Here is a 19,626-nt window from a genome sequence, read left to right as displayed (position 1 = left end):
GGCAGGTCGAGGCTGCGGTGGCTGGGAGCAGCCACTGCACTCCAGTCTGGTCGACAGAGTGAGACTCCAACTCAATAAAAAAAAAATTTTTTTTTTTGGTAGAGATGAGGTCCCGTTACATTGCCGAGGCTGGTCTCAAACTTCTGGGCTCAAGAATTCTCCCATCTTGGCCTCCCAAATGACATGAGCCACTGTGCCCAGTTTTCTCCTCTTCTATATCTGGACTCCTCCTGTCTCTGGAATACAGCTGAATTCCTTTTCCATCCATTTCTCTTATGGCGCTATTTATAAAACAAGTACTGTATGCAAACTCAGTTTCCTTGATAGAAATGCTTTGCTGCGCTTGATTAATCATGGCGGGACACAGCGGGGGTTAAAAAATAAGAACCAACAAACCATTGGAGGGAGGGTTTTGGAGCCATGGTACCTTGAAGGGCACAGTGGTTGTTCCCTGGTATTTCTCTGAAGGGTGAAGGGGCTCACCCTGCTCTCGTCCTTGAATTTCTTCTTGGATATTTCATAGCACCAGCCCAATTCTTGTCTTAGAGTCTAGAGTTTAGGATAAATCTGGCCAAACCAGATGAGAGCCATTGCTAGTTCAGCCATTTAGACTTTATCAGGGCAGAATTCCTTGGGGTCAACAGTTTATTCCAAAGCCTACTTGGCCATCTGTCCTTCTCCCTTGAGCTTGGAAAATCCCTGGGGAAAGGAATGCATTCCCTTTTCTGGCTCTCCTGAATCAAAGCATTGAGTCCCCTCGGCCTCTCTGGAAGGTCTTAGGGCCTTGGCTGTCACAGAGATGTGGCCTTTTCCCCACCCTCTGTGACTAACTCTATCTTTAAGTGGCACTTGATGTCTTGTTAGCAATCACTTCAAGATCCACTGTTTGTTTTGAGTCGAGGTCTCCCTCTGTCATCCAGGCTGGGTGCAGTGGCACAGCTCACTTCAGCCTCGACCTCCTGGGCTCAGGCAATCCTCCCACCTCAGCCTCCCAAGTAGCTGGGACTACAGATGCGCGCCACCACGCCCAGCTAATTTTTTGACTTTTTGTGGAGATGAGGTCTCGCTATGTTGCCTAGGCTGGTCTTGAGCTCCCAGCTCAGGGAACCTCCCACCTCAGCCTCCCAAATTGCTGGGATTACAGGTGTGAGTCATCATGCCTGGCCACTGTTTCTAAAATACCTGTTTCTTATTTGAGGGTCATCTCATGTTGGATATTTACTGAGCAGAACTGATAATTATGGAGCCCAGCCTTCCTGGGTTACCAGCCCTAGTCACCTTCTCTAGAACCTTCATTCAAATTCTTCTTGCATTCCGACAGGCAGAGGGCTGATGAATAGCCATCCCTAGAGTTTTGCAGTCCTTTGCCAGAATACATTTTTTAAAATTGTGAAAACAGCAACTATAATTTCTCCAAGGGTCATTCCTTTACGGTCTTGCTCAATTTAGAAAATTCCATCCTGTCTAATCTGAGCACCTTGATCTCCTTAGATCAAAGGCTTTTATAAAGTCTAAAAAGTAGACCCAAGTCTTCAATTGATTTTGCAATTTAAATACATCTCCTCTGATTCTCTCTTCATTGGAAGAGAAGATGAGGGGTTGTCCTCGTTCCTTTTCCAGAGCCTGAGGACCGTCACTGAGCCTCTTTCATCTTCTTCATTTTGAGGCTGGGGAGCGTCCATCCTTCAGCTTCCCCCCCCCAACCATTTAGACATTTTGGTTGCTCTCTTTAGACTCAGCATTGTAATATTCTTATTAAAGCTGGAGTCTAGAGGTGTGCACAGTACACCAATGCTGGTCTCATCGATGCTGGGTGAGACAGGCAGGCTGACCTTCACTTAGTTCTTGTCAATGCACCCCTGTTGCTTTGTGTGGAATTACTCGGTTTCTGTTACAAAATCAACCTGCCTGCCCAATGCTAGGATCTAGGTCCTTTTAAAAATATTAACCTAGCCGAGCTCGGTGGCTCAGCCTGTCATCCCAGCACTTTGGGAGGCTGAGGTGAGTGGATTGCCTGAGCCCGCGGGTTCAAGACCCGCCTGGGCAACTTGGTGAGACCTCATCTTTACAATAAATAAAATAAAAAAAAATTAGCCGGGTGTGGTAGCGCACGTCATTCCACCTACTTGGAAGGCTGAGGGGGAAGGATCGCCGGAGCCCAGCAGGTCGAGGCTGTGGTGGCCGGGAGCGGCCACTGCACTCCAGTCTGGGCGACAGAGTGAGACTCCAACTCAAAAAAAAAAAATTAAAAAATAAAAAATAAAAAATAAAAAAATAAAAATATTAACCTCTTCTCCCTTTGCTGTCCATTTGCATTTTTTTTTTCCAAGTCATTTTAAGCTGGGCTCAGTGGCTCAGCTTGTAATCCCAGCACTTTGGGAGGTGGAGGTGAGAGGATTGTCTGAGCTTGTGGGTTCGAGACCAGCCTGGGCAACATGGTGAGACCTTGTCTCCACAATACATCAAAAAACTAGCTGGGCGTGGTGGCATGTGCCTGTAGTTGGAAGGCTACTAGTTCTTGTCAATGCACCCCTATTGCTTTGTGTGGAATTACTCGGTTTCTGTTCCAAAATCAACCTGCATGCCCAATGCAAGGATCTAGGTCCTTTTAAAAATATTAACCTAGCCGAGCTCGGTGGCTCAGCCTGTCATCCCAGCACTTTGGGAGGCTACTTGGAAGGCTGAGGTGGAAGGATTGCCGGAATCCAACAGGTCGACACAGGAGTGGCCGCGAGTGTGCTGCTGCATTCCAGCCTAGGCGATGGAGTGAGACTCCAACTCAAAAAAAAAAAAGTCATTTTGAATTCTAATCCTGAAATTTAGAAATTAAAACTAGTGACCTTAATGCATGTCTACAAACTACGGAGAACACAAAACTTTACAAAGGTAGCGAGTTTTCAAGGATTCTGCAATTCTAGGATTATAGTAGTGTGGGCCACTAACTTTTGTATTAAGTGAAAACAAGTGGAAAAAAAAAAGAGAAAGCGAGTGAGTACATTCCTGTTTATCTTATAAGTGTAAACATTTTGGACATTAGTTGAAAACACTATGTGCCCGTGCCTACTGCGTTATTTTTATTTCTATTTTTTGAGTTGGAATCTCACTCTTTGTTGCCCAGGCTGGAGTGCAGTGGCACGCTCACGGCCACTGGAGCCTCGATATACTGGGTTCATGTGATCCTTCCGCCTAAGCCTTCCAAGTAGCTGGAACTACAGATGCGTGCCACCATGCCTGGTTAGTTTTTGTGATTTATTGTAGAGATGAGGTCTCACCAAGTTGCTCTGGCTGGTCTTGAACCCCTGGGCTCAGGCAATAATCTCATCTCAGCCCCCCAAAGTGCTGGGATTACCGGCTTAGCCACCGTGCCCTGCCTACTGTGTTATTATTATTATTTTTTTGAGTTGGAGTCTCACTCTGTCGCCCATAATGGAGTGCAGTGCTCTGCACTCCAGTATGGCGCTCCTGGCCACCGCAGCCTCGCCTGCTGGGCTCCAGTGATCCTTCTGCTTCAGCCTTCCAAGTAGTCGGAATTACAGGCATGCGCTACTACGCCCGGCTGATTTTTTTTTTATTTATTTATTGTAGAGATGAGGTCTCACCAAGTTGCCCAGGCGGGTCTTGAACCCTCAGGCTCAGGCAATCCACTCACCTCAGCCTCCCAAAGGTGTGGGATTACAGGCTGAGCCACCGAGCCCGGCTCTACTGTGTTATTATGAAAGGTCCAGGGATCCCCATGGTGATAGAGTGATTCTCAGTGATGAGTTCCTAAAAGTCCAGCATTCTCTACAAAACCCGAATAGCATCTGTCACCAAGTGATTCTCCAGGTAGTCTGGGGACATGAGGTGCTAGAATTTGAATAAACAGCCAGTCTCCCTTTATAAAGTTACAAATCTTTATAAAAAGATGAACCCAGCAATTTCTCATCCCCCAGGCTTTTCTGAGCATATTAACCTGTTGCTCTGATCTCTAGCCAGTGTGACCACCCAGAAGACTGCCCAGGGTCCAAAGTCAGCAGACCGGGGCGGGGTCACCTATTCACAGCACACGGGGCTCCTGGCGGTATGCTGCCCCCTGCCTCAGAGTGAGTCACATAAGCAAGAGGACAAAGAAAAAGAGGCAAACAGAGAACTTGAAACAGGAAAACCTCCTCACAAACCTCCTTTGAATTTCCTTGTCTATTTTTTTTAATATGCCATGAGTATGGTGTTAGAAATATACTACGACTTATGAAGTTTTCTCTTTGGAGAATGTTTCAGATTTTCTGAGTGAGCTCGTTGCAAGTAAAGTTTCATGTTGTATGTTCATTAAAAATCTGTCAGATGTGAGAGGATTGCCTGAGTCCAGGGGTTCGAGACCAGCCTGGGGAGCTTGGCAAGACCTCATCTCTACAATAAATCAAAAAATTAGCTGGACATGGTGGTGCACGCCTGTAGTTCTGGCTACTTGGAAGGCTGAGGCAGAAGGATTGCCTGAGCCCAGCATGTCAAGGCTGCAGTGGCTGTGAGCGTGCCACTGCACTCCACCCTGGGTGACAGAGTGAGACTCCAACTCAAGCCTGTAATCCCAGCATTTTGGGAGGCCGAGGCAGGAGGATTGCTTGAGCCTAGGAGTTCGAAATCAGCCTGGGCAACATAGCGAGATCTCATCTTCACACACACAAAAAAATTAGCCAGGCATGGTGATATACGCTTGTGGTCCCAGTTATCTGGGAGCCTGAGGTGGAAGGAAGAATTGAGGTGGAGGCTGTGGAGAGCTGTGATCATGCCATTGCACTCCAGCCTGGGCAATAGAATGAGACCCTGACTTGAAAGGAAGGAAGAAAGGAAGAAAGGAATCTATCAGATAGAAGAAATATTCAGAAATGTTTTAGGCCAGAGGCCTAAGTAATCCACTGTGAGGTTGAGGAAAATATTGGCACTACTATTTATATTTCTTCTTCTTCTTTTTCTTTTTTTTGAGTCGAAGTCTCACTCTGTCCTCCAGGCTGGAATACAGTGGCACGATCACGGTTCACTGCCACCTTGACTTCCTGGGTTCAGGCGGTCCTTCTGCTCCAGCCTTTCGAGTAGCTGGGACAACAGGTGGGCACCACCACGCCCAGCTAATTTTTCTATTTTTTTTGCAGAGATGAGGTCTTGCTATGTCACCTAGGCTGGTCTCAAACTCTTGGGCTCAAACAGTCCTTCTACCTCGACCTCCTATATTTATTTTCAAAATCCCATTCTTTGTGTGTTTTTTGATGTATGTGATTTTCTGTTCCAGGCAAATTACTAGCTGCCCTAACAGACAGATCCCCAACTCTCAGTGGTTCAACGCAACAGAAACCGGTGTCCTGCCCAAGTCCCATCCTGGATGGGGGGCTGGGGGGTTCCTTCCACGTGGTCCAGAGGCCCAGGGCCCGTCCACCTCTTGGCTCCGCTGCCACCCGGGTCCTCTTCAGGCAGTGAGCGGGCAGCGGGAACTTTGCGTGCCATCTGCTTACCCATTTGGCCCAGCATGCCCTATCGATTTCATCACCTTTCCCTGGCAAGAAGTGGTTTCACCCACAGCCGAGGGGCTCCTGCCCCACGGGGTCTCGCCTGTACCGGGGCAGCTCCACCCCCTTCTTTGCCCTCAGTCTCCACCTCTTCTACAGTAGGGCACGTGTTTATTTTTGTGGGGCTACATGATCAGAAACGTTTGGAGGCTCGCAATGAAGGAACCACCAGAGTATTTAGATGCCAGGCACAATTTGTTTCTCTTTTCCTTCCAAAATGATACACGATGCTTTTGTTTCAGTTGGGGTTTCATTGTATCGCCCTGGTTGGAGTGTAATGGCATGGTGACACAATCAGACGCACTACAGCCTCGACCCCCTGGTTTGGGTGATCCTCCCATCTCAGCCTCCCGAGTAGTTGGGACTACAGATGCGCACCACTGTGCCCAGCTAATGTAAAACATTTTTTTTTTGCAGAGACGATGTTTCGCTAGGTTGCCCAGGCTGGGCTCGAGCAATCCGCAGCCTTCCCGTCTGGGTTTCCCACAGTGTTGGGATTACAGGCGTGAACCACCACACCTGGCAGTCACATCTTTATATGAGCGATGAGTTTGTTAATGAAGTATTTTTTTCTTACCCAGGTTTGAGAGATGGTTGAATGATCACTGGGGAGCTCTGTCCCATGTAATTGAAGCATAAGCTAAGAAAGTTGAGCTGACCTAGTCACAGATTTCTGGGGGATTATATTGAAAGAGGGAAGAATTATGCTTTGTAATCCTACTTTCTTTTTTCCATTAAGGAAAAAAACATCCCTAATGGTGACCCAGACTGAGACACAAACCCCTGGCCTAGGCCCTTCAACAACTAGCACGATCTGTTTCTGGGTCTATTGCCTACGTTCTTTAAGTATTCAAACTTCAAGGCTCATTTAAGGAAGGATGGGGGAGTCTTGTATAGTCCTGCAGATTATGGCACTTCCACCGGGATCCGCTCAAGACCTCTTCACAAATTCCATTCAGGTTCTTTCTGGTGGTGTGGTTGTCACTAGAGAGTTTGGGCAGCCTCACCGTGATCACTTGGGGGTGCAGATGAGGAAGGAGGGTGAATATAATTCATCTTTTTTCCCCCTTTGCTAGGTGCAGATAAATTAATTATGGTTCTCATAGAGATGTTCCTTTCCGCTTAAAATAGTATCCAATTTTCCATCCAAGTCGTTTTTTTTTTTTTTTTTTTTTTTGCTTGAGTCGGATTCTCACTCTGTCGCCCAGGCTGGAGTGCAGTGGCATGCTCACAGCCAATGCAGCCTCGACCTGCTGGGCTCAGGCAATCCTTCCACTTCAGCCTTCCAAGTAGCTGGAAATACAGGCATGTGCCACCACACCTGGCTAATTTTTTGATTTAATGTAGAGACGAGGTCTTGCCAAGTTGCCCAGGCTGGTCTCAAACCCTTGGGCTCAAGCAGTCCTCTCACCTCTGCCTCCCAAAGTGCTAGATTTACAGGTGTGAGCCACTGTGTCTGGCCCATCCAAATCTATGAATACAGGTAATTTGATTTGACATTAGGACAGGGTTTTGAACTCCTGAGACAGATGGTGTTGCCATTTGATTCTCTGCTGTGCATCCGTCAGCCTGGGCTCTCAGGCCTTAGTTTCTTTCTCCATAAAATGTGAATGAGATGTGCTTGGCAAGGCATGGTGGCTCATGCTTGTAATCCCAGCACTTTGGGAGGCTGAAGTGGGAGGATCGTTTGAACCTAGGAGTTCAAGACCGGCCTAGACCACCTAGAGAGACCCTGTCTCTACAGAAAATTAGAAAATTAGCCAGGCATGGTGGTGCACACCTGTAGTCCCAGCTCCTTGGGAGGCTGAAGCAGAAGGATCACCTGAGCCCAGAAGGTCAAGGCTGTGGTGAACCATGATCATGTCACTGTACTCCAGCCTGGGCAATAGAGCAAGACCCTGTCTTGAAAGGAAAAAAAAAAAGGAAAAAAGAAAAGGAAGAAAGAAATGTGCTCATTCATCTACTTCAGGAGGCTTTAGGGGAATTATTAATATTTAAAGACTACTTTTTAATGTTCTAAGTAACTCAAGTGGAAGGAAATGGATATGAGGGAATTTTTTATTTTTTTGAGTTGGAGTCTCACCCTGTCACCCAGGCTGGAGTGCAGTGGCATTCTCACAGTCACTGCAACCTTGACCTGCTGGACTCAAGCTATCCTTCTGCCTCAGCCTTCCAAGTAGCTGGAACTACAAGCGTGCACCACCATACCCAGCTAATTTTTTGGTTTGTTGTAGAGACGAGGTCTTGCCAGATTGCGCAGCCTAGTCTCAAACCTGTGAGCCCAGGCAATTCTCTCTCCTCTGCCTCCCAAAGTGCTGGGATTACCGGATTACATCATGCCCAGCTGTTTTTTGTTTTGTTTTGTTTTTGAGTTGGGGATCTCACTCTGTCACCCAGGCTGAAGGGCAGTGGCATGATTATGACAATCACGGCTCACAGCAGCCTCGACCTCCTGGATTCAGGTGATCCTCCCACCTCAGATTCCCGAGTAGCTGGAACTACAGGCATATGCCACCATGCTTGGCTAATTTTATTTTGGATGCAAGAGAATTTTTTAAAGGCGAAATCTGTTTAGTGTGAATTGAGTAATCTCCTGGGTTCTTTAGATAAGATCTGGAGTGGTCTTTAGATTCATGGCTGTCTACTGGAAAAGAACTGTGACCTACTTTTACTGCTGACAGTGTATACACGGGAGAGTGATTCTCGGACCCGCTCTGAGGATAACCATGTTTGAATCCCACCTTGAAAGATTCATTTTAGTTTGTTTGTTTGTTTGTGTGTGTGTTTGTTTGTTTGTTTTTGAGTTGGAGTCTCACTCTGTCGCCCAGACTGAGGGCTCCGGTGATCCTTCCGCCTCAGCCTTCCAAGTAGCTGGAACTACAGGTGCGCGCTACCACGCCCGGCTAATTTTTTGATTTGTTGTAGAGATGAGGTCTTGTCTCGAACCCGCGGGTTCAGGCAATCCACTCACCTCGGCCTCCCAAAGTGTTGGGATTACAGGCTGAGCCACCAAGCCCGGCTGATTCATTTTAAATGTAAGGATAATTTTCCAGCATCTTGGGAGGCCAAGACAAGAGGATCACTTGAGGCCACGAGTTTGAGCCCAGCCTGAGCAACATAGTGAGACTTTGTCTGTACAAAAATAAAAAATAAAAAAATTAGGCATGGTGGTGCTTGCCTGTAGTCCCAGCTGCTTGGGAGTTTGAGGTGGGAGGATTGCCTGAGCCTGGGAGGTAGAAGCTGCAGTGAGCCATGAGTGTGCTACTGAACCAGCCTGGACGACAGAGTGAGACTCTGACTCAAAAAAAAAAAAAGAAGTAAGGGTCATTTAAGTGCCTTAATGTAAGAATACAATGAACACTTGTGTTAGAATACAATGGACATTTACCTCCAGATGAAAAATCAATGGTCTGGTGGAGAGTTTTCTCATAAAATAACCCCTCTTTATTTTTTTTTCTGCAGACAAAACTGCGTGGAGTTTTATCCTATATTCATGATTACATTGTGGATGGCTGGATGGTATTTCAACCAAGGTAATTTTAAAATACAGTCAGCTCTGTTCTAATATCACTGCGGTACTTAAAACCATCAAGGAACAGATATGCATCTATATGGCTATGGATCCTGGAAACTATTTTATTGATTAATTGATTGAGCCTCACTGTGTCACCCAAGCTGGAGTGTAGTGGCACACTCACTGGCCACCCCAGCATCGACCTGCTGGGCTCAGGCGATCCTTCCGCCTCAGCCCTCCAAGTAGCTGGAACTACAGGCGTGTGCTACCATGCCCAGCTAATTTTTTTAATTGATTTATTGTAGAGATGAGGTCTCATCAGATTACCCAGTCTGTTCTCGAACCCATGAGCTCAGGCAATCCCCTCACCTCAGCCTCCCAAAATGCTGGGATTACGGACTTGTTACCATGTCCGGCCCCTGGAAACCATTTTAAACAGAATAAGCAATATCTGTCTGCAACAAAGAAGGCTGTGTTGGCCTGGTGTAGTGACTCACTCCTTGGTAGTAGTACCTTGGGTGACTGAGGCAGGAGGATTGCTTGAGCCCAGCAGTTTGAGACTAGCTTGGGCAACAGAGCGAGGGCCCCATCTCTACAAAAGAAAAAAGAAAAAAAGGAAAGTGGTGTTGCTAAATTTGGCTTCATTCCAATTTAATTCAGTAATTTAAAAAAATATTGATACAAACTCTATGCGGGGCACTGAAGGATGAAAATGACAGGAGCTTTGTCTTTAAATCTAATAATCTTAAACGACGCAGGGGTTGAGGTGCTGACCCCATGCCGTTTTGAAAATGTAACTTTTGACATCCCCAAAATTTGCCTACTAATATCCCTACTGTTGTCTGGAAGCCTTACTGGTAACATAAACAGTCGGCTTGCACAGATCTTGTGTGTTATATGCACCGTATACTGTATTCTTATGATAAAACAAGCTAGAGAGGAGACAGTGTTATTACAAAAATTCTAAGGAAGAGAAATGCCTATTTACTGTTCATTAAGTGGAAGTGGGTCATCCTACCGGTCGTTATCCTTGTTGCTTTCACGTTGAGCAGGCCAAGGAGAGGGAGGAAGAGGAGGGACTGGTCTTACCATCTCAGGCAGAGGCGGCAGTGGCAGAAAGGGAGGCGGGGAAGACAGGGACGTGTGGTGCCACTTTACAGAAACGCATCATCATCTCTCTGGTTGTTTTGCTTTTTCACTTCTAAAAATAAGAAGGGACCCATCCTTCTTCTACCATTTGCGTTAGTCTCAGTGCCCATGTCATAAAAGAAGTCGGAAGCAGTCTTAAAGAAGCAGAACCCTTCTGCCAGATTGTCTGATGTCGATTTGTTTCCTGTCACTGCTTCCCCTCATATCTTCTTCCTCACCATCTAGTACTGATTCAGAAACCCCCTTTCTCCATCAAGTCATCTCTTAATTCCTCTGGTGTAGTGTCGGTTAGCTCTCGGATATATTCAAGATTCCTATGTTGAAACCCTTTACTCCCCATCCTTTTTCTTCCCACATCTACAATCTCTTTCATGATTTCCTTTATCGGCTCTCTTGTAAATCGTGTGAGGTCATACACAACATCAGGACACATTTTTCTTCCGTGGGAATTTATTGTTTTGGGCTTGATGGCTTTCATGGCTTTTTCTGTAACAGCGATGGCATCTTCAATGGTGGAATCCTTCCAGATTTTCGTGATGTTCTATCGGGGTTCCCATCCACAGTGTTGACAATCCTTTCCATGGAGCACCTTGTGTCATGAGCCTTCAAGTTTTTTATGAGCCTCTGATCTAGAGGCTGCATTAGAGACCTTGTGTTCAAAGGCGAGTAGACCATTTTGATACCTTCAGTGTTGAATTCATGGGGTTCTGGGTAGCCAGGGGCATTGTCCAATATCAAACAACCTTTAAAAGGCAGTCCCTTTACTTGCAAGATACTTTCTGACTTCAGGAACAAAGCATCAATGGAACCAATCCAAAAGAAGGGTTCTTGTTGTCCAGGCCTCCTTTTACAATCACAAGACTGGCAGTTGGTGTTTATCTTTTCCTTTCAAGGTTCAGGAGTCAGCAGCATTATAGCTAAGGGAAGTCCTGATGATAAACCCAACTGTATTTACACAAAACAGCAGCATAACCTATCCCTTCCTGCCTTAAATCCTGGTACTCGCTTCTGCCTTACTAATAAATGTCCTTTGTGGTTTTTTTTTCCTAGACAAGAGCACTTTTGTCTACATTAAAAACCTTGTCAGGCAGATATCCCTTTTCCTTAATGATTTTCTTAATGGTGTCTTGAAACTGGTCTGCGGCTTCTTGCTTGGTAGAAATTGCTTCTCCTGTTATCTTGACTTTGTAAAAGCCAAACCTCTTTCTAAAGATATCAAACCATCCTTTGCTGACATTAATTCTATAGCCCTAGATCCCTCATATTCCTTTTGCTTTAATTTCTCATATAATGATGTTTCTCAAGTCATACTAAGGTCTATAAGTATGGTTTTCTTTTAGCAATCTTGTACTCACATAAAAGCTGTATTTTTGATATGAGAGAAAAAGGTATTTTGCAAAAAGTACAAGGTTTTTGCCCCTGCTGGTGTAGCTGCAGCTATGGATTTATGAATTTTCCCTTCTTCTTGTTTTTCTTCTTCTTCTTCCTCTTTCTCTTCTTCCTCCTCTTCTTCTTCCTCCACTTTCTCTTCCTCCTTCCTCCCTCTTCCCCATCCATCTCCCCCTCCTCTTTTTCTTCTCCTCTCCTTTCTTCTTCTTCCTCTTCCTCTTCCTTCCTCCCTCTTCCCTCATCCATCTTCCCCCTCCTCCTTTTCTTCTTTTCCTCCTCCTTCTCCTTCTTCTTCCTCTCCTCCTCCTCCTCTTCCTCTTCTTTCTTTTTCTTCTTTGGTGGTCCCTACACTGAATTCATTTATCTTGAAATGGCAGGCAACCACAACTGCAGACCTCAATCTACAGTACATACTAAGCAAGTCAGCTCTTTCTTGTAATATCATGACTTTTCTCTGCTTCTTGGGAACACTTCCAGCATCAGTAGTACTCTGTATGGGTCTCATGGTGTTATTCAGAGTTTATGATGTTGCCTTAAACAAAATGAAGAATAGGTGAGAACTGCAAGAGATCGCTTTTTCTTTTCATTTAGAGTCAGAATCTCACTGTTACCCGGGCTGGAGTGCAGAGGCACGCTCATGGCCACTGCAGCCTCGACCTGCTGGATTTAGGTGATCCTTCTGCCTCAGCCTTCCAAGTAGCTGGAACTACAGGTGTGCGCTACCACTCCTGGCTTAGTTTTTGATATATTGTAGAGATGAGGTCTTGCCAAGTTGCCTGGGCTGGTCTTAAACTCCTGGGCTCAGGCAATCCACTTGCCTCGGCCTCCCAAAGTGTTGGGATTATAGACTTGAACCACCATGCCCAGCCAAGAACTACAAGAGATCATTTTTATTGTGATACACAACTTACATGAGAGATGAACAGCTCATTGGAGATGACTGGTGTTGCATGGTGTTTTAAGCAGATACTCTCAGCACTGGAATTCACCACAATAGCAACTAGGATATGGCTATGAAATTATTAGAGTTGTACAGTGTTACTGCAGATAGTTTTGTACAGTTATGATTCAATATTGCATCCTTGCATTTGCTTAAATTTCTCTTGATTGCAAATGGCACCACTATGGTCTGCAAGTGTTTGAGTAAGTTTTGGTAAATTTTAACTTGTTTTTAGATTTGTGTATATTTTATGGTGGCAAATGGTAGAATAGGCCAGTATCCACATATATTTTATACATTCATTACATGTCTAACTTTTTCTTAATTTTTTTCAGTTATTCTAGGCTATGTGGTTCATTTGTGAGTTTTGTCAATTTGCTGCAAATCTCCAATAAGTTTTTTCAATATATTTATTGAAAAAAAATCTGTGTATAGCCCATGCAGTTCCGATCTATGTTGCTTAAAGGTCAACTGTAATTCTAATTAACCAAAGGAACAGGACACAGAATTGACAATTCACCTTAATAATTATAACTGGCCAGGAATGGTCACTCAATGCCTTTAATCCCTGCACTTTGGGAGGCTAGGGCAGGAGGATCACTTGAGGCCAGGACTTTGAGACCAGGGCAACATATAGAGACCCCTCCCTTTAAAAAAAAGAAAAGAAAAAAAAAATTAACCATGCCTGGTGCTACAAGCCTATAGTTCCATCTACTTGGAAGGCTGAAGTGGGAAAATTACTTGAGCCCAGGAGGTTGAGACTGCAGTGAGCTATGATTGTGCCACTGTACACCAGTCTGGATGACACAGTGAGACCCTGTCCCAAGATAATAATAATGATTATTATAGCTAATATTTGTTGAGCCTTTACTGTGTGCCAGGTACTGTTTTTAAGTTTTATGCATAACGTTGTCTCGTGTATAAGACTTATAGGATATAAGACCTTCATATGACGCAGTGTCTATAATTAATTCCTACTTTCCAGATAAGGAAACTGGGATGCAGAGAGGTTAAGTAACTTGTCCAACTTGATATTCACTAATGTAGGGAAAATTTCCCTTTCAAGAGCAGAGCAGGGTCCATAGGTATTTGTGCCAACAACCCATGTACCTTTTCTTAAGGGTCCCCCAGGATAAAGTGCTGCTGTTAGTACCGTAGCAATTCTACAAACATCTGCTTTCCATTTGACTGGGGTGTCCTTGGTGAGCTGAGGTCTATTCACTTAATGGGGAATCAGGCCAGCACCTGCTTCCTTAGTTGGAGAAATTCAATCCTCTTTGATTTCTGGTAATTTCCATGGCCTTATTTGGGTTTGCAGTTGATTGCCAAGATTTGCTTTTTTTTTTTTTTTTTGACAGGGGTGATCCTGGCTCACTGCAATCTCAACTTCCTAGGGTCAAGTGATCCTTCCACTTCAGCCTCCTGAGTAGCTAGGACTACAGGCATGTGCCACCACATCTGGCTAATTTATTTGACTTTTTTGCAGAGATGAGATCTCGTTATGTTGCCCAGGCTGGTCTCGACCACCTGGGCTCAAGCAATCCTCCCCCTTTGGCCTCCCAGAGTGCTGAGATTCCAAGGGTGAGCCACTACACTCGGCCTGATTGCCAAGATTTAAATAAACCCAAATCCAGCTGCTTTCAAAAGCAACCCGGGTGGGTCTCAGTGGCTCAGCCTGTCATCCCAGCACTTTGAGAGGCTGAAGCGAGTGGATTGCCTGAGCCTGTGGGTTCGAGACCAGTCTGGGCAACTTGGCAAGACCTCGTCTCTACAATTAAAAAAAAATTAACCAGATGTGGTAGAGCGTGCCTGTAGTTTCAGCTACTTGGAAGGCTGAGGCAGAAGGTTTGCCGGAGCCTAGCAGGTCCACACTGGGGTGGCTGTGAGCATGCCACTACACTCCAGCCTGGGTGACAGAGTGAGATTCCGATTCAAAAAAAAAAAGCAACCCATCACTCTTTCATGTAATTTTTGCTATCAGCTGAGGAAGTTCAGGTAAAATTTCCTTTAGAACAGGGGTCTCCTACCTCCAGGTCACAAACCAGTATGGTCTATGGCCTGTCAGGAACCAGGCTGCTGCACAGCAGGAGATAAGCAGCAGGTGAGTAAGCAAAATTTTGTCTATATTTATAGCCTCTCCCCATCGCTCGTGTTACTGTCTGCTCTCAGATCAGTGGCCTCAGATTCTCACAGGAGCGGGAGCCCTATTATGAATTGTGCCTGTGAGGGACCCTGGTTGCACGCTCCTTATGAGAATCTGCTGCCTGATGGTCTGAGGTGGAGCTGAGGTGGTGATGCTAGCGCTGTCTCCCATCACTCCCAGATGGGACCGTCAAGTTGCAGCAAAACAAGCTCAGGGCTCCCACTCATTCTGCATCATGGTGAGTTGTACAGTTATTTCATGATATATTACAATGTAATGATCATAGAAATAAAGTGTGCAATAAAATGCCCTTAAATCATCCTGAAACCATCCTCCTTCCTAACGCTGGTCTGTGGAAAAATTGTCTTCCATGAAACCAGTCCCTGATGCCAAAAAGGTTGGGCACTGCTGCTTTAGAGTAAGACTCCTTAACTTTATTCCACCTCATACTTGTGTTGCCTAAGGGCGTGAGTGCACGTGACTGTACCTTGTCTGGGAAGACCACATTCACAACTCAGGAGAAAAAGGCCTTTTGGTGATGGGGCCCACCTCTGCCGTCAGACCCTTTGGCTTTCTCTCGGATGGGCTGAAAGAGGCCGCCTGCCTGTCAGGAAAGGATTTCTTGGGTCCGTGGTCAGAATTTCCTTCTTGTTCTTTCTCACCCAAAGTCAGTTGCCTGCTGCCCGTCCCTGAACATTCTCTTGGCTTTTCAGGAGGAATTCACTAGATGGGGAGTCTCAAGACTGTGCAGGATCCTTCGACCTCCTCAGACCCAGGCCCTACCATCTCTGCGTGGACCCCCATTTCCATCCCTCAGAACCCAAGGCAGCCGTCATCCTCCCCCCACAGAGGCCTTCCCTGATCCTTTCCTGTAATTCTTCTCTCCCGTTCCTCTCCATTCCCTTCCCAGCACTTCCAAGTTTGAGTTTTCTTTTCAATTTTTTTTCTTTGTTTGTCTCTGTCTTTGTCAATGGAATATAATCTCTTTAAAGTCAGGGAGCCTGTATCTTTTTCACTGCTAACCCCAATCCTTAGAATAATACTTGGTATGCATAGCAGAAACTAAGGAAAGAATATTTGTGACAAAGTAAAATAATAAATGTAATTTTATTAACATATCACAATCCCACACATAGACCCTGAACGTTTACAGAAGGGATCTGGCCATTGCACCTGTGAAACGCTAAGGCAGAGAGGCTGGTCTCTAACACAGCAAGATGTTGATAGTTTGTTTTCGCTGGACACAACAGCAGAAGATTATCATACGTTTCTTTCTGAGATAAAATTTACATATAATGAAACGCATACATTATAAGAGTTCGATGGGTTTGGACAAGTGTACACATGTGTGTGACTCCAATCCCTACCAAGACGCAGGCATGACCACACTCAGAAGATGTCCTCCTGCTCCTCCCAGCCAGTCTCCATTACCCCTCCCTTCCAGATGCACACACTTCTGATTTTCTCATCATTTAGTTTGGTCCTTTCTAGGACTTCATTTCATTAGAATTGTGCAGTCTGTACCCTTGCGAGACGCTTCATTCACTCAGCAAAATGCTTTTGATATTCACCATATTGTGTACATTTCGGTTTCTTTTTTTTTCCCCTTTTCTTTTTTTTTGAGTTGGAGTCTCACTCTGTCGCCCAGACTGGAGTGCAGTGGCCGCTCCCGGCCACCACAGCCTCGACCTGCTGGGCTCCGGCGATCCTTCCGCCTCAGCCTTCCGAGTAGCCGGAATTACAGGCATGTGCTACCATGCCCGGCTGATTTTTTGATTTATTGTAGAGATGAGGTCTCGCCAAGTTGCCCAGGCGGGTCTTGAACGCACGGGGCTCAGGCAATCCACTCACCTCAGCCTCCCAAAGGCGCGGGATTACAGACTGAGCCACCGAGCCCGGCTCCCTTTTCTTTTTTTAAGTGAAGGTATCACTCTGTCGCCCATGCTGGGGTGCAGTGGCATGATCACTGCTCACCGCAGACTTGAACTCCTAGGCTCAGGTGATTCTCCCACCTCAGTTGCCTGAGTAGCTGCAACAACAGGCATGCTACAGTCACCTCTTGAATTTTTACAGAGATGAAGTCTCACTATGTTGCTTAAGCTGGTTTCAAACTCATGGGCTCAAGCAATTCTCTCACCTTGGCCTCCCAAAGTGAGCCATCATGCCTGGCCTGAAACATTTTTTATATGTTTATTGGCACTTTTTTTTTGAGTTGGAGTCTCACTCCATCACCCAGGTTGGAGTACAGTGGCACGCTCATGGCCACCCCAGCATCGACCTGCTGGGCTCTGGCGATCCTTCCACCTCAGCCTTCCAAGTAGCTGGAACGACAGGTGTGCACTACCATGCCTGGCTAATTTTTGATTTATTGTAGAGATGAGGTCTTGCCAAGTTGCCTGGGCTGGTCTTGAACCCATGGGCTCAGGCTATCCACTCGCCTCAGCCTCCCAAAGTGCTGGGATGACAGGCTGAGCTACCAAGCCTGGCCTATTGGCACTTCTGTTATCTTCTTATATGGGTTCTCTGTGTGCTCTGCATATTTTGTCAGATATATGTTTTATAAGCATTTCTCAGTCTTCACACCATGTCTTAAGAGACTGCTATTGTATTTTGTACCTTGTCTCCCCCCACCCCCTGCAGTTTTTGCAGCTTGTCTGGGTCTGGTGTACATTTACGCCCGTCACCTATACTTTTGGGGATATTCAGCAGCTGCTAAAAAAAGGTAAGGAGAACCCAACAGTTGTGTATTTATGCAGGATGAGGTCTTGGGGTGTATTAATGGCACTGAGGGTTGTGGTAACAAAAGTGACCCATCCCTCCTGAGGCCATGACCTGCCAGGCCATACACAGTTAGATGTAAGGTGGGAAAACGCCAAGTATAAAACACTTGAGTTAAAGAGTGCACTGAATGTGGACTCTTTAAATCCTTGCAAAAATCCTGCATTATCTCCAGAAAGTTACCAAGGAAATAATCCTGCCTGGTTTGATCATCCTTTGAATGTTCAAAGAAGTCACCTGACCTCTATGTCCAGACATTCTCTTTAATTTATGTGACAAACCACCATTTCCAAATGGCAACAACATGGATGTTCTGAGCAGTGTCAGCAATGAGCAGTCTCAGTCAGGCCTCCCAGCTGCCTCGTGCCAGCCTGTGGTGTCACTTCTTTCCTTTATGTCCCCCCTCCAGGGTCACCGGTTTCTACTTGAGTCTGGGGATGTTGGCCTTGCTGACTGTCCTAGGAGCCCTGGGAGTTGCAAACAGCTTTCTGGATGAATACCTGGACCTCAATGTCGCCAAGAAACTGAGGCGGCACTTCTAATTTTTTCTCCTCCCTTTACTTTTGTATTTGCAGAAGATGTTCCCATCCTGAAGGGACTATGGTGTCATTTGTTAAATAAAAAAACACATAAAGGTCTTTAGTCTGTTTTTCTTGAAATAGCTTTGTAGAAACACATTCTTTAAAGAATATGGGGGAACCCCAAAAAACACAAAATTGTTTTTTTGGAGGGCAGGTCCCTTGTAGTGCTGGCTTCCCCCAGCTAGGTAAGTCTTCTACACACCCATCAGCATCAGTGTACCAGTTAGTGTTGTGAGAAGCTGTATTTGGCTTCATGATTTTTTTTTTGAAAATTATTTCATTGTGTTTGCTCATTTTATGATGGATGATTTACAAACACAGCTGCCCACACCACACTGAGTGTTCAGCAGTTTTTGACCAAAAAAGCGACATGACCTCCATGCCCCACCCTCTCTATTCATTGGATCTCACCCCAAGGATTTTGTTTGTTTGTTTGTTTTCCTGAATGAAAAAAGTCCTCAAAGGGAAACGTTTTGCTGATGTGGAAAAAGTGAAACAAAAAAGGGCAGAGGCCCCAAAAGGCACAAAATTGATGAGTTCAAAAACTGTTTTGAGCAGTGGAAAAAGCATCTTGATAGGTGCATTGCAACAAATGGAGAGTAATTTGAAGGTGACTAAAGTTTAAACATGGGAGAATAAATACACAACTTTTTATAAATAAATCCCGGATTTTTGGGGGTCCCATTTTTGAATCGGAATCTCACTCTGTCACCCAGGCTGGAGTGAAGTGGCATGATCACAACTAATGCAGCTTCAACCTGCTGGACTCAGGCGATCCTTCTGCTTCAGGTTTCCAAGTAGCTGGAACTACAAGCACATGCCACCACACTGCTAATTTTTTTATGTATTGCAGGGATGAGGTCTCACCAAGTTGCTCAGGCTGGTCTTGAACCCCTGGGCTCAGGCAATCCTCTTGCCTCTGCCTCCCAAAATGCTGGAATTACAGGCATCAACCACCATGCCTAGCTGAACTGAAATTTTCTTGAGGTGGGTATGTCTGTATCATCAGTGGAAGTGTGTTGAGCCTAGGGGTTAGAAAGCCATGCTGAGGTCAGGCGTGGTGGCTCATGCTTATAATCCTAGCATTTTAGGAGGTCGAGGTGAGAGGATTGCCTGAACTCATGGGTTCAAAACCGTGCTGAAGTCATGACCAGTCACATGGGGAAGAAGTAGCCTTAATGCTGGGTGAGGTATCTTAATGCCAGATGAGGTGTGTTGCTCCATGGGTTCTTTGACTTTGCCACAGGAAAGAATTTTAGAGTGAGTCCAAAGTATAGCTTAAGAAATAATTTATTAGAAAGAAAAGGGACATACTGAAGAAAAAGTTTGGGTACCTTAAGAGAAAGGGCATGTGCTTGTCTTTGACAAGAAGCTTTATATACTTTTACAATAATGGTTAAGCAAACCATGAGTTAAGAGCGGAGAGCTATAGGTATCTGGTCATGCGTGTTGATGACCATCTCTCAACCTTTGAGTTCACAATGACTTTCTTTTTTTTTTTTTGAGTTGGACTCCCACTCTGTTGCCCAGACCGGAGTGCAGCGGCCACTCCCGGCCACCGCAGCCTCGACCTGCTGGGCTCCAGCGATCTGCTG

General features: G+C 45.5%; 1 protein-coding gene across 2 annotated transcripts in view; it reads left to right on the top strand.

Moving 5' to 3' along the window:
- MGST2 (microsomal glutathione S-transferase 2) overlaps positions 1-18,109 on the top strand; it is a 33,911-nt gene extending 15,802 nt beyond the window's left edge. For both annotated transcript variants that reach the window (XM_008057543.2, XM_021712079.1), the window contains 3 exons: positions 9,000-9,070; positions 17,313-17,394; positions 17,860-18,109. In XM_008057543.2, the coding sequence (XP_008055734.1) occupies positions 9,000-9,070; positions 17,313-17,394; positions 17,860-17,992 (286 nt within the window). In that variant the 3' untranslated portion in view covers positions 17,993-18,109. The remainder of the gene's footprint in view (positions 1-8,999; positions 9,071-17,312; positions 17,395-17,859) is intronic.
- The last annotated feature ends 1,517 nt before the right edge of the window (positions 18,110-19,626 follow it).

The sequence above is a fragment of the Carlito syrichta genome, unplaced genomic scaffold, assembly GCF_000164805.1.
Source record: "Carlito syrichta isolate Samal-C Ts95f unplaced genomic scaffold, Tarsius_syrichta-2.0.1 Scaffold303049, whole genome shotgun sequence".
Taxonomy (NCBI): domain Eukaryota; kingdom Metazoa; phylum Chordata; class Mammalia; order Primates; family Tarsiidae; genus Carlito; species Carlito syrichta.
Note: the sequence above shows the minus strand (reverse complement) of the source record. Positions and strands in the feature narration are given on the sequence as shown.